The sequence below is a fragment of the Microcaecilia unicolor genome, chromosome 1 (genome assembly GCF_901765095.1).
Source record: "Microcaecilia unicolor chromosome 1, aMicUni1.1, whole genome shotgun sequence".
NCBI classification, from domain to species: Eukaryota; Metazoa; Chordata; class Amphibia; order Gymnophiona; family Siphonopidae; genus Microcaecilia; species Microcaecilia unicolor.
The window spans coordinates 555,212,201-555,225,491 of NC_044031.1; the positions used below are offsets into that span (position 1 = coordinate 555,212,201).

General features: G+C 44.2%; 1 protein-coding gene across 1 annotated transcript in view; it reads left to right on the plus strand.

Annotated features, from left to right (window-relative positions):
• CTHRC1 (collagen triple helix repeat containing 1) overlaps positions 1-4,433 on the plus strand; it is a 41,618-nt gene extending 37,185 nt beyond the window's left edge. The window contains 3 exon segments of the mRNA XM_030190198.1: positions 60-276; positions 2,589-2,629; positions 2,631-4,433. Of these exon segments, the coding sequence (XP_030046058.1) occupies positions 60-276; positions 2,589-2,629; positions 2,631-2,759 (387 nt within the window). The 3' untranslated portion in view covers positions 2,760-4,433.
• Positions 4,434-13,291: the final 8,858 nt, after the last annotated feature.

The following is a 13,291-nucleotide window of genomic DNA, read 5'->3' on the forward strand; positions in this document are numbered from 1 at the left end:
AAACTGTACTCGGAAGTTAGGATGATTAGACTGATGCTTGTTGATATGTTTCATACTAGGAATGCACATTTACAAAGATGCGCTCCTCTAGTGCACTAAGGGTTCTCTTCAGTGGATCATTACGACTAAAGTGCAAAACTGCCTGCTGCCAGCGCTGGTATTTCACATTTAACGGAGCTGAGTGCAGTGGACCTCTTCCAATAGAAGCCATAATTTACTTAGACCAAGGCAGCCTTGAGTTCAATTCTACTATTAACATCCATCGGACTTCTTCAGGTATGCATTTAGAAGACAAACTACATGTAAATAAGACTCCATAAATAGTTGCAGTATCATATCACCACCACCTTCTCTTAATCTAAAACAGGTTAGGCAATGGTCCATCTTTTCCTACATTTGCCTGGGTATTTGTATTTTTTTTGCTTTTTCAGGTTTAAAGCCATTTGCAAGGTTTACTTCCATTTTTAAGCTTAGCAACAAGCTCATTTCTCTGTGAGTGGGTTACCAGACTGTAGCACAGCTCTCAGTTTATGGGACCTATGTTCAACCATGTGTGGCTCTCGAGACCTGTTCAGCAAGCATGATCCTATCGGGATCGGATACTGCCAATGTAGCTCTCAAGATTAGAGTGCTGAAACAGTTTCACTTAAAACCTCAGTAGTATATTGGATTTGTTTTTTGTGCTTACATAATGAAAGATTACAATACTGGAGTAAATATTCAGCCGCCAGCATTCTTCCTGGATATTCAATGCTGGGTCATGTCTGGACTTCGGCATTGAATATCTGGTTTATGCAGAGCTGGCCAACTCATAGACGGTTAAGTCGATACTCAGAACTTAAGCAGCTATGGATTACCGCAAAGAGATAGGACTGTTTTATCTGATCCCATTTATGCGGTTACCCTTGGCATTTAACTGGCCAACTGCTGACTCAGCCCCCAGAACCCCCCCCCCCCCCCCCCAACAGCTGATTTTCACTTCAGCACTAACCACAAATTTTCAGTGACACTAACTGGTTAAGTGCCACTGAAAATTAGCAGATAGCCCAAAACAAGTAATTTAACCAGTCAGCAGCCAGTTAAGTTGTTTTGAATATCAATCAGATTGTTAATAGTAGGACTGTATTTCAATTAAAATTTGTAATTGCAATTGTTCAATTAAAAAAACAATTTCTCCCTCTCTCCTGCCAAGTCCAACGTCTCTCCCCTCCACACCCCAGGTCCATTATCTCTCACTCTTCCTTCTCTCCCATCCACTGCCCTCCCCCCGAGTCCGAAACCTCTCCCTCTCTCTCTTTCTTCCTTCTTTCCCTTCTCCACCCCAGGCCCGTTATCTCTCTCTTTCTTCCCTCCCTCCCTCCACCCCTCTGAGTCCAACTTCTCTCCCTGTATCTTCCCAGCCCTTCCAGTTGTGCAGCATCTCTCTCTCCCTTACCTCCACTCCTAAGTCCATTCTCTCTCTTCATTCTCCTACCCCCTTATGCACAGCATGTCTCCCTTTCCTCTCCTCCATCCCCAGGTCCATTATCTTTCACTCCATTCTTCTCTCTCCTCCCCTTCATGTGTAGTCTCTCTTTCACTGTCCTCCACCCCAGGTTCATTCTCTCTCGATCCTTATGTCCCCTCCCCCCCCCATGCAGCTTCTTGCTCTGTTCCTCTTCTCCAGGCCAATTCTCTTTCCAGCCTTCTCCCCACCTCCCCCCACATGCAGGATCTGTCTCTCTCTCTCCCTCCCCTCTACCCCCATTATCTCCTTCTCTCCCCAACCCTTGGTTCCACAGCTCTCTCAATTCCCTTCCTCCTCCAGAGTAATTTAAAATCAGGTCTTCTTCAGTCCCCAGCAGTGGCAGTGACCCATATGCTACCTGTGGCCTGCAGAAATAGGAAGTTGCAGCCATAAGGGGTGGAATGGGTCAGAGAGAACATCTCAGAGCAGGCAGCAAGCAACAAGCAGAATATGAGGGAATTGAGAGAGCTGTGGAACTGCAGGCCTGGTGGGGGAGGGGGAGAGGAAATATGCTAGATTATGCATCAGGGGACAGGAAGGAAATTCTGGGGGGAGACCGTGCAGCATAATTAATTTTATTAGCTGTGATTAAATGTTTTGAATGAATTATTATTAGTCACGATTATCATTGCATTAACTGCGATTAATGTGCACCCATAGTTAATAGTCATTTAATTCTAAAATTATTCAGGTGGTAGTTACCATCCATTTCCCTTTCATGTCTGAAGTACAAAATCTCCTCTGATTTAACTAATCTGATCCTGCTAAATGTACTCAAGTCTACTGTGTTAGTAGATGCACTTTTAAGATCTGAACACAGCATGAACAGATTTATTTAACAAGAGGTTGATTCAAACAATTGCAGCCAAAACATTTCCCTATTTAGGGGAGGACTACCATTATAAATGCTTGATAACTCAAGTGATTGGCTAATTCAGCTTCATCTGGTGTATGTGATCTTTAGGTAGGAGCTGAGTGCAAACCTGCTTGCTTGAATCAAGCTCTACATTAGAACACTGTTTTAATGCTGTTAATTTTCTTATCTGAGACTGAATGTGTAATTATGTCTGTTCATTAACAGTGGAAGGACTGTGCGAAGGAATTAATGCTGGACTGGTGGATTGTAGCAGTCTGGATTGGCACTTGTTCAGACTACCCTAAAGGAGATGCTTCAACTGGATGGAATTCAGTCTCCCGAATCATCATTGAAGAACTGCAAAATAGAGAATGCACAACATTGATTTTTTTGTAAAGCTATAAAAATGGAATGCATCAAGAGCTTGTCGTTTTGACATTAAGTCAAGCTGTGCAATTTTTGTCACAATCACTCTGTAGATCTTTGCTAGCTCAAATGCTATGCAAACCTGTTTACTACAGCATTAGTGATGTTTCAGTGCTTATAAAAATGTACATTGAATGCTCCCTCTGCCTCCAATCATACCTGGTTTATCTGCAAATTGTATTGTAGACAGTAGAATATAGTAATTATTGATGACAATGCCAGATAAGGACCTACTTCCCACCCCGTCTACTTTTCTGGTTTTCTAATTTTGGACAGATAAGAGGTTTTATTCTTAAACCAACACCAACCCTCCATATCTATTACTCAGTCTCTCAACCCCGTTCCTATCACTGCGTTCTATATTTGCCTAAGACCAGGAACATGTAACCCCATTACAGAGCTACACATCCCCTAGCTCCATTTTTGGCCACTAGAAGCACTGCCATATTCCTAGTTTGGTCTTACAAGAACCACTACACAACCCTTTTCTTATGTCCCACTCTCAAACTCTATAATCCAAAAAGCTACCAAAATGAGAGAGGCTAGTGTTCAAACAATTGGGCACAGTGAAGTCAGTGCATGCAAATCTCTCTCATGAATATTCATTGTGGATATAATGAAACCTTGACTGGCTGGGGTGTCTCCAGGACCAGGTTTGGGACCCACTATAATAGCCAGTTAAGTATTGGCACTTAACCGGCTATGAAGAAATGCATAAAGACAGGGCTGCTTTTTATGCGGGTCCTATTATGTGTTTATCTTTAACTGGTTAAGTGCGGAATACTGCACTTAACCAGTTAGGTGCTGACTTCACCCCCCCCCAAAATAGTAGTAACCCGGGTATTTTTTTTCAGCAGCACTATCCTCTGACAATGCCTAGTTAGCCCCAGACAGGCGATATAAACAGCCAGGAGCCTCTTCTGGCCGCTTAAATCATGTTCAATCATTTTGAATGAATGCAAAACAAATGCATTTCAGACAATGGTATTTTTGAATATTTTTATTAATAAAAAAACATCAATACAATAAACTAATGTAATACAATATGGCAGGCCCTCATATTGTCTTCAACAACGTATGCAGGCCCCTGCAGAAGAAAAGGCTGAATTAGTCAAACCAGTTAATGCCTCTTTTCCAGAGCATAAGTTCTCTTTACATATAAAATAGGCACTAATCTGAATCAAACCCTGGAGGCTTATTTGACAATAACAAAATATGATAGTTATTCTTGGCCAAACAGAAAGTAAAATAAATCTTATTACCATATATGGAAACATAAACTATACATAATCATACTTTCATGTATTAATATACTGCCCAGAGTGGTTTACAATTAAAAAAAAAAACATAATAGGAAAAGAAATACATCCTAATATAGGAAAGAAGGGGAGGGGAAAGAAAAAAACCCAACAAACACCTCAGAAGCCGAAATCTTATTGCAGGCCGTTGGAAGGGGCAAAGTTGAAGGAATGATTTTGTGCATCACATATTCCCTGATGCACAAAATGCATCCCACAAATCTTTGTCTAGGACTATATGCCATGAGTGCAGACTCTGAATTGGTCAGTTTGGATTAGCTAATCAGCATTTGCACATGCATAAAGCATCCTACATAGCTTAACACTGCTGTCTGAATAAGCTATAGCAAACATCTAATATAATAATTTGCACCTCCAACATTCTGAAGCTGACTCCATGGCAGCGTGGCAGTGAAGCCGTGTAGTGTTCATAGGTTCGTAATCACACTCCCGATCACTGTTCCCGGCCCTCGAGGGAACTCTGTATAGTTGCCAGGGAATAGAAACGCGACGTTAGACAGGAGAAGAGACCAACCACAGGCAATTGCAATCACTCTCAGTTTCCGCAAACAGGAAATGAGGGGTGGACAGAGGAACAGCTGAAAACACAGCCTGTCTGAAGCGGCGTCTGTACTTGCTGCACTTCCGTGTTGGTGGCCGAGCAGGAGGTAAAACCTTTAAACCAGCGACACGTCCTCCTTGCACCGCAGGCCACAGCACAGAGGGAAGGAGGCGCTGGGCGGACGGAAATTGGAGGAGAGGAGGGCCTGAGACAAGAGAGAGGGGAAGGGGTATTGGTCAGAGGAGGAGGGGGGTCAGGAGAGAGAAGAGGGGTGGGGGAGGGGGGAGGGGCCCTGGAACCTTTGCTAGCGCCCATTTCCTTTCCGTCGGAACGGGCCTCTTTTACTAGTTTTTACAAAAGAATAAAGTTGGGGGAAAAATCCATCAATGAGGCCCAGAAAAATATATTAGAAACCAAGTCAGTTCAGCTGTATATTAAAGTGCTAGATGAACTGTACTTCGTAAATATCTGTCACTTAGTATTATAGTAAGTCTGTGAAAAAAACCTCTATATTACTCAGCTGTCACTGATTGCAGCATTAGAAAAAGATTCTTTTATGGCTGTGATGCCATTTATTGGACCAGTACAAGAATAATCCAAAGATGTACATACAAGAGCTTTGGAAACATGTTAAGGGGAAATTCTATAAAGAAGTAACAAGAATGCATGTAAATGACCTAAATACAGACATATGTGCATAAATGCCTAATGATCTGCTGTGCACCATTTTATAAACTGGTGCCTAAATGTGATGGTGTGTAGTTTGAAGACTGTGGGTTTACACATGGGCAGACTGAGTGGGGTGCACAAATTATAGAATACTGTATTTACTCAATTAAAAAAATATTGTAATGTGGCCTAAATAACTGCACATAATACCCAGTATACCTGAATGTAACGTACCTTGAACTACTACTGAAAAAGGTATGCACAAAATCCAAATAAATATTTTATCTGTATTGCTAGTAGGTACTAACCCCTCCCCCCCCCATTTTTTTACAAAGCTGCGCTAGTGTCTGCCACGTGGCATTGCCGACAGAGCCCACTCACTTTGAATGGGCTGTGTAGCATTACTGCACTGGCAGCCGCTAGCTTGGGTTTGAAAAAGGAAACGTAAGTTTCTTTATAGACTAGGTTCCAGAAAGGCACCCATTTATAAAAATTGCCCTCTAAAGCAGAACAAAAACACGTTCATAAAAACTAGCATCTGAACATTGGACGCTACATTAGTAAGGAAGGTAGCTGTGTTGATTTCTACACAATGCTGCATGCTGACTCAAAGTACTGACTTTATGGCAGGGGTTCTCAAACCAGTCCTTGGACAACCTGGTCAGTCAGTTTTCAGGGTACCCACAATGAATATGAATGAGATAAATTTGCATACTATGGAGGAACTGGATTGAGAACCCCTGCTTTACAGGCATACTTATCAATGCGGGATACCATAAAATGTGCTGTTTTAGCACAGGTTCCCATTTTATGCAGTGATACCTAGTTACAAATATCTGGGTTAACAATAACAACCTGTCTTAACAGTAGCCCATTTTGATAACTTCTCCCCCCTCCTACATTCATATTGGACGGGCATCAAAATATGGAAAAACAGTATAACCAATGTTATTCCTTCATCCTTTATACCATGACAATGACTTGTGGTGGATAATTTTAGGTTTTTCTGCATGTAAATGAAGATACTGACCTGTAGCAGATCGTCTCTGAGGACAGCAGGTCTTATATTCTCACAATTGGGTAACGCCAGCACTGCATTTTCCAGTTCTGGAGCTTATAGCAAGCTTTACAAAGCTTTGTGGAGCACAAGACGCGTTCCACCAAACATGCGTGAGTGCCTTCCCTGCCCACTGCGATGAACGGTGGTACTGCAGTTAAATACTACAGCAAGAAAAAATAAAATAGGAGAAAACTCCAAGGGGAGGTGGCGGGTTTGTGAAATACAAGGCCTGCTGTCCTCGGAGAATACCTGCCTACAGGTAAGTATCTTCACTTTCTCTGAGGACAAGCAGGCCCATAAATTCTCACAATTGGGGTATCCCTAGCATCCAGGCTCACTGAAATAAGAAACATTGGACTTTGGGCCTCACAACACTGAGAACATAATGCAGATTAACCTTGAAACTATATACAGAGTAAGAGTGCAGCCTGGAACAGAATAAAATGGGCCTATGGGGGGGGAGTTGGATTCTAGACCACAAACAGATTCTGCAAAATTGTCTGCCGAAACCGACTGTCGTGTCGGGTATCCTGCTCAAGGCAGTAATGAGATGTGAATGTGTGGACCTGAAGACCATGTCACAGTCTTGCAAATTTCTTCAGTGCAGGCTGAACACAAGTGGGCTGCTGATGTAGCCATGGCTCTAACATTGTATGCCTTGATATGGCCTTCCAGAGTCAGCCCCAGCCTGGCCAAAAGTGAAAGAAAGCAATCTGTCAACCAATTTGACAACCAATTAGAGATTGTTCGTTTCCCGATGGTGGACCCCCTCCTATTGGGATCAAAAGAAACAAAAGTTGGGTGGACTGTCTGTGGGACCTTGTCCGCTCCACATAATAGGCCAATGCTCGCTTGCAGTCCAAGGTGTGCAAGGTGCTCTTGCCAGGATAGGCATGACGTTGGAGAGAAAGAATGCTGAAAAGACAATCGACTGGTCAGATTGAATTCCGACACAACCTTAGGCAGGAACTTTGGTGTGTGCACCCACCACTAGGGCCTTGGTGAGCAATTTTGGAGGTTTGAGATGCCAAATGAGGGGCATATTCGAAGCAGACTATTTGGAGAACCCATTGGTCGAAAGTTATAAGGGATAACCTTTTATAGAAAAAATTCAACCTCCCCCCAGACCGGCAGGTCATCCGGATAATGGACATTTTGACAGTGGTATGCTCTGCTGGAGCCAGTCCAAAAGCTCACCCTTGGTGTGGACTGGGGAGCAACAGCAGCCTTAGGCGCAAGCTGTTGACGAGAATGAGCACACCGAGGCTGAGCCTGACTAAGTTGGCAAGAGGAGGTGGCGTACCTACACTTCTGGGAATAATAAGCACCCCTCCCCGACTTGCCAAAATACCTCCTAGATGAGGAGGCTGACGCAGAAGGCTTCCGATGGGAGAGAGAAGAGATGGTATTAGTATTCTTGATCTGGTCAGCAACCTTCTCAACCTTGCTCTCCAAAAAGGTTGTCCCCCAGGAATGGGGCATCCACCAACCTCTGCTGGACAGAATGTTCCAAGTCAGAAACATATAGCCACAAGAGTCTGTACATTGCTATACTCTGAGCAGAGATCCTGGATGCCATGTCAAAGATCTCGTAGGTGCCCTGGCCAAGAACTTTCGACAAGCCTTCTACTGCTTGGCCAACTGGCGTACTGACTCAGCATGCTCTGGTGGGAGACAGTCTGCTAAGTCCAACAGCTTGCACACCAAGTCCTGCAAGTAGATGCTCGTAAAGACCTAGTAGAATTGGATACAGGACACAAGCATTGAGGTCTGAAACATCTTTCTCCCAAAGGAGTCCAAGGTCCTAGCCTCTCTGCCTGGAGCATCGAGGCATAGTCTCTAGTACTCTTAGCTCACTTGAGAGTGGACTCTACCACCATGGAATTGTAAGGCAACTGGGGCAAATTAAAAACAGGGCGCAATGTGGATCTGATACATGGTGTCGATCTTCTTGGGCAGAACATGGACAGACAGGGGAATTTCTTGGACAGAACAGGGACCGACACAGGGAACTCCCAGTTCCTATCAAGGACTTTCGGAGTACTTCATGGAGAGGAACAGTCACCGCCTCTCTAGGAGACATGTAGTCCAGGACCTTGACCAATCTTAGACTTTGGACCTCATCCTCCACATCCCAAACGAAATGGAATAGCCACAGCCATTTCCTTCACAAAAAAAGGGAATGAAAGGCTCCCCGGAGGACTTCTCCTCTCAAGCGGAGGGGAGGGCTCAGAGGGGATTCCGTAAGAACTCATCTTGCTCATCTGAGGAAAAAGTACCTTGGACTCCTCCTTGGACTCCCATAAGCATTCCTCATCGGTTGTCAGACAGAACCTCCTCACGGGAGGTCCAAGACTGAGCCTGCCTCAGCATAGAGAAGCCATGCCCCGAGACAGGCATTTAGATGGCTCCCGCTTCAACTCCAGTGAAGCTTCTTCCATCGTTGAGGGGGTGGTACCAGCTTGGGTGGTAGTCGACACCGGAGCCACAATGGGCGATATGGTAGGCACAAGCACCCCCTTACTGATGCACGTTGAATAAGGCCATCCAGCAGTTCAGGTAACAGGATCTAGATCGCTCATCGAGGGCCAACACTGGGAAAAGCCAGGGTTGCCAGCTAAGAGGCAGGTTGCAGAACTGCTGGGGTAGAGATGGGAGCCGGATCCTAGCTGCTCAAAGACCGAAGCATCGGCACCTCCTGAATGGAGGGGGAGCAGTCCGTCCCAGTGCCAATGCTTCTTGTGTGCCAAATCCCTCAATGCCCTGAGGCTTCCGACACCATTGTGTTGAGGGGTGACCAATGCCGATGCTTCTTAGCCTTCACTCGAAGCTCGGTATCGATACCGACGAGGACATCACATCCTCACGTTGCCTTGGGGTTGGGTCCGACATTGGCCGGTCCCAGGGGCCCTGCCCAGCAGTCGGCATAGAGACAGGTGGAGACCCCACTCGACGCACTACTGCTCCCAGCATCTATAGCCGAAGCAGCCATGGTGGACCGATGCAGCCTTCGACATCAACGCCAACCTTGATGCCCATTTAGTTGACTCGGACTGGAAGCTCCAAAACTCTTTTCTCTCCGAGCCTCTTTGGACACCTTTTCGTTCATCCGATGACAAAGGATCTCAGCAGGGCAATGGTCGGGCCCCTAAACACTAAAGGCATCAAGAATGGGTTGTCTTTTCCAAAGATGGTCCGATTGCACCAGGTACAGCGCTTAAGGCACCAGAAAAAGAAAGGGAAAAATCCTAGCCTAAACACAGCCCAGTGACATTGAAAAAGAAAGAAAACCTTAAAACTGGCAAAATGAACTTAAAATATACAGGAAGAGGAAGGAAAAGGAATGCAAACATAGGCACACAAAAAAAATCTTCTCAAGAGAAAACCCAAATGGCACAAACAAATCTCTTCCAGAGCAGATGTGTGAAGAGACACTGAAAGAGCTGCCTCTCTTCACCACAGTAAAGAACTGCAGTACCCGCACTCTTGCGGTGGGCTGGGAAGGCATTTGCGCATGCGCAATGGAGCATGTCTCGTGCTCCACAAGCTCTGTAAAGCTTTGTATAAGTATGGCCTGCTTGTTCCTTGGAGAAAGTCAGTTTTACACATGGAAAAATCCTTTCACCTGCCTACAAGATTGCATATACTTATTAGTCAAAATCCACAACTTACAAATAAAGTTATTTCTGTATCATAAAGAGTAATGGGGAAGAAAAGACTTCAGATACCTGGTAAATCTCCACTTTTGTTTTTAAATAGTGGGTACCGCGTCGCTCAGCATTTACTTTTGAAACTTGAGGTTTACTATTGTAAAATAGCTGGCAGGCATCATCATAAGTCAAAAAACCTCACTCTTGGGCCTCCCTTTTATATTTCTACTAGTAAAAAGGCCCGTTTCTGCCTGTCATGAAACTGGGCTCTAGCGGGCATGGGACTCCCCTTCCCTTCCCTTTACGCTAGTATCCCTGGTGGTGTAGAGGTACCTGTTCGCCAGGGGCAGGAAAGAAAGAGCCCCTCTTTTCCTGCCCGTAGCGCTGCTGGTAGCTGCCCTGCTACATCCTGTGCGAGTCCGGCTCTCGGCGTTTCAAAATGGCCGCCAAGAGTTGAAGTCTCGCGAGGCTGCTTCAACTCTCGGCGGCCATTTTGAAACGCGGAGAGCCCGACTCACAGAGGATGCAGCAGGGCAGCTAGCAGCAGCGCTCCGGGCAGGAAAGCGGGGGCTCTTCTTTCCTGCCCCGAGGCGAACAGGGTATCCTCTAGACCACCAGGGATAGTAGCATAGGGGAGGGGAGGTGATGGGGGGAGGAAGAGGGGCGACCGGGGGTGGGGTGCTAGCGTTAAAGGGGCGGGGCACTGGCACGAAAGGAACGGGATGGGCACGTCCTCGGCAGCTGCAATTCGTTGGAAGGGAAGAGTAGGGAAACACGCTACACGTGCTTCCCTACTCCTCCCTGTTCGTTCATTTGCGTGGTTGTGTACATGTTCCGCCCTTGACGTCATCACGTGTGACGCGAGGGCGGGGGCATGGAGACATGGTGAGTGTTCTGGTGTCACCACCATGAACTTACGAACCGGTGTCTGAGTGCCTGCAGTGACATCAGTGTCCTCAGAACGTTGAGAGTGCGTTTTATTATAGTAGATTACTTTTTATATTTTTATCTTTAATTCCAATTACAAACAAGGCAGAAGCCGACACAATAATAGGTAGGTGTAAAGACAAGCTAAATTGCGAGTCCATGAGCTTTGTTTGTTTCTCTGTAAGGTTTAAGCTGATATTGTTTACTTGATTATAGGGTGTTTCACAAAACTATGGGTCCTGCTCCTTATGAAGCAAGAGCGAAACAGGAGCTCCCTGTGGGCGACCCATTAGTGCAAGTTTAACAACAGATAAGGCTTGTCCATTTATATTGGAATTAAAGATAAAAATATTAAAAAGTAATAAACTATAACAAGGGAGGCACAAGGGCGAGGTGTTTTGACTTATGACGATGCCCACCAGCTAAGTCAAAGTAAAAGCTGAGCAGCGCGATACCACTATTTAAAACAAAAGTGGAGGTTTACCGGGTATCTAAGTCTTTTTCCTCCCCCATTGCTCTTCATGATAGAGAGACGTTATTTGCAAGTTGTGGATTTGAATTAAAGCAAATACCAAGTTGTGATTGAATTAAAATATATTATATTAGTGCAATGCACAGGCATTCCTGGAAGCATGGCTGGGTGCAGCAAAGGCAGACTTGCAACATAAGCACATATTTTATAAAATACGTGAGTATACATCAGCAACTTTGTAGCAGGTGTAATTTGTGCATTCATTGAGGGCCCTTTTACTAAACAGCAGTACAAAGTGGCCTTTGCATATCCATAAACAAGCTTATAACAGTCTTGAGCCCTCAGAGTGAAAACTGGCATGTTAATTTGTAGATTTTGGCGATCCATGCTAATTTTCCTGGATGCAGGTCCGTGACTAAACATCTCTTTTCAACTTGTTGGCATCTATGCTTCTTCCTAGATTGTTGGTGTTGAGTGTCTGAATATTGAAACTGATTATATTAAGACCACTAGAGGTGTTGCTTTTGTAAATAGGAGGATTCATAAATAATATACATTGAATTGTGGTTGGGTTCTGGAAATAGCTGTGTGCTATAACAAGATTCAATAATCCACCTTGATTAGGTTTCATGTCATCCTCTTTAAAATACATCGTTTAAATGAAAGATGTTTCCTAAATAATTTTAGTTTTAAACTCCCAGTTTTTGCCTTACCCCTTTTTTTCTTTGTAATGATCTAGGGTGCTTGTGAGCATGTGTGGGGGGGAGGGGGGTAATTTTTCACTTTGCTTTTTTCATGCGCTAATTTTGCACTAACGCATAGCCATTAAAACAAATTAGTGCATGAGCCGTTATTGCCACCCATTATGCAGGCCGGTAAAGGCTCACATGCTAAGCACCACACTAATCAGCGTGCAACAATGTAGCTGCACTAATCGATTAAACAGAATACGCCCATTCTCCCACTCAGACATGCCTCCACCATAAAAAAATAGAAAAAAAAATCATCTTTTATTGTGTGGGTAGCATGTGCACATCCTGAAATTACTGTGGGACACCTCTCCGAATCTAGCGGAAAACCATTTTTTTTTTTGCTGTGGTAAGCACGCTTTAGTGTTTATTTTTTTTTTTTATTTATTTTTTTTTTTTGTTACATTTGTACCCCACGCTTTCCCACTCATGGCAGGCTCAATGCGGCTTACATGGGGCAATGGAGGGTTAAGTGACTTGCCCAGAGTCACAAGGAGCTGCCTGGGTGGGAATCGAACTCAGGTCCTCAGTTCCCCAGGACCAAAGTCCACCACCCTAACCCCCTAGGCCACTCCTCAAAAGGGCCCCTTTTTATACTATTTGAGCTGGTTCTATGTGTCTGTTTTATGAAAGCAAATAAGCACTTAGGTTGTTAAAAACAAAGGTACCTTCTATACTTTAAACATAGGCATTCTATTATAAACGACCTCTGTGGTGTTTATGAAAGAAATGTGGTGCCGATACCAAAATGGAAATAAAGCCTGCTGTGTACACTGCAGCTAAAAATTTCAAAACTGAACATAGTACCATAACAGAACTAATGTGTGCATGCATACATTACATATAAAACCTGAATAAGCAGTTCCTAATTCACAACTATGAATATAAAAAGCTTTTTTTCTCAAAGTGTAAAAGTGGTGTCCATGGCTGCTTCAAATTCATTTTTTAAATAAATTATAGGGTCAATTTTCATAAGCCACATAGACAGAAACTACTATGCACACTTTCAACATGCTTTGCTTTTACTTTGAAAAAAGTGTTCACATATTTTGCATTTTTCTTCTGCAGGCAGGGTACAATATCCAATGATCATTTGAAAATAGACTGTGATTTTA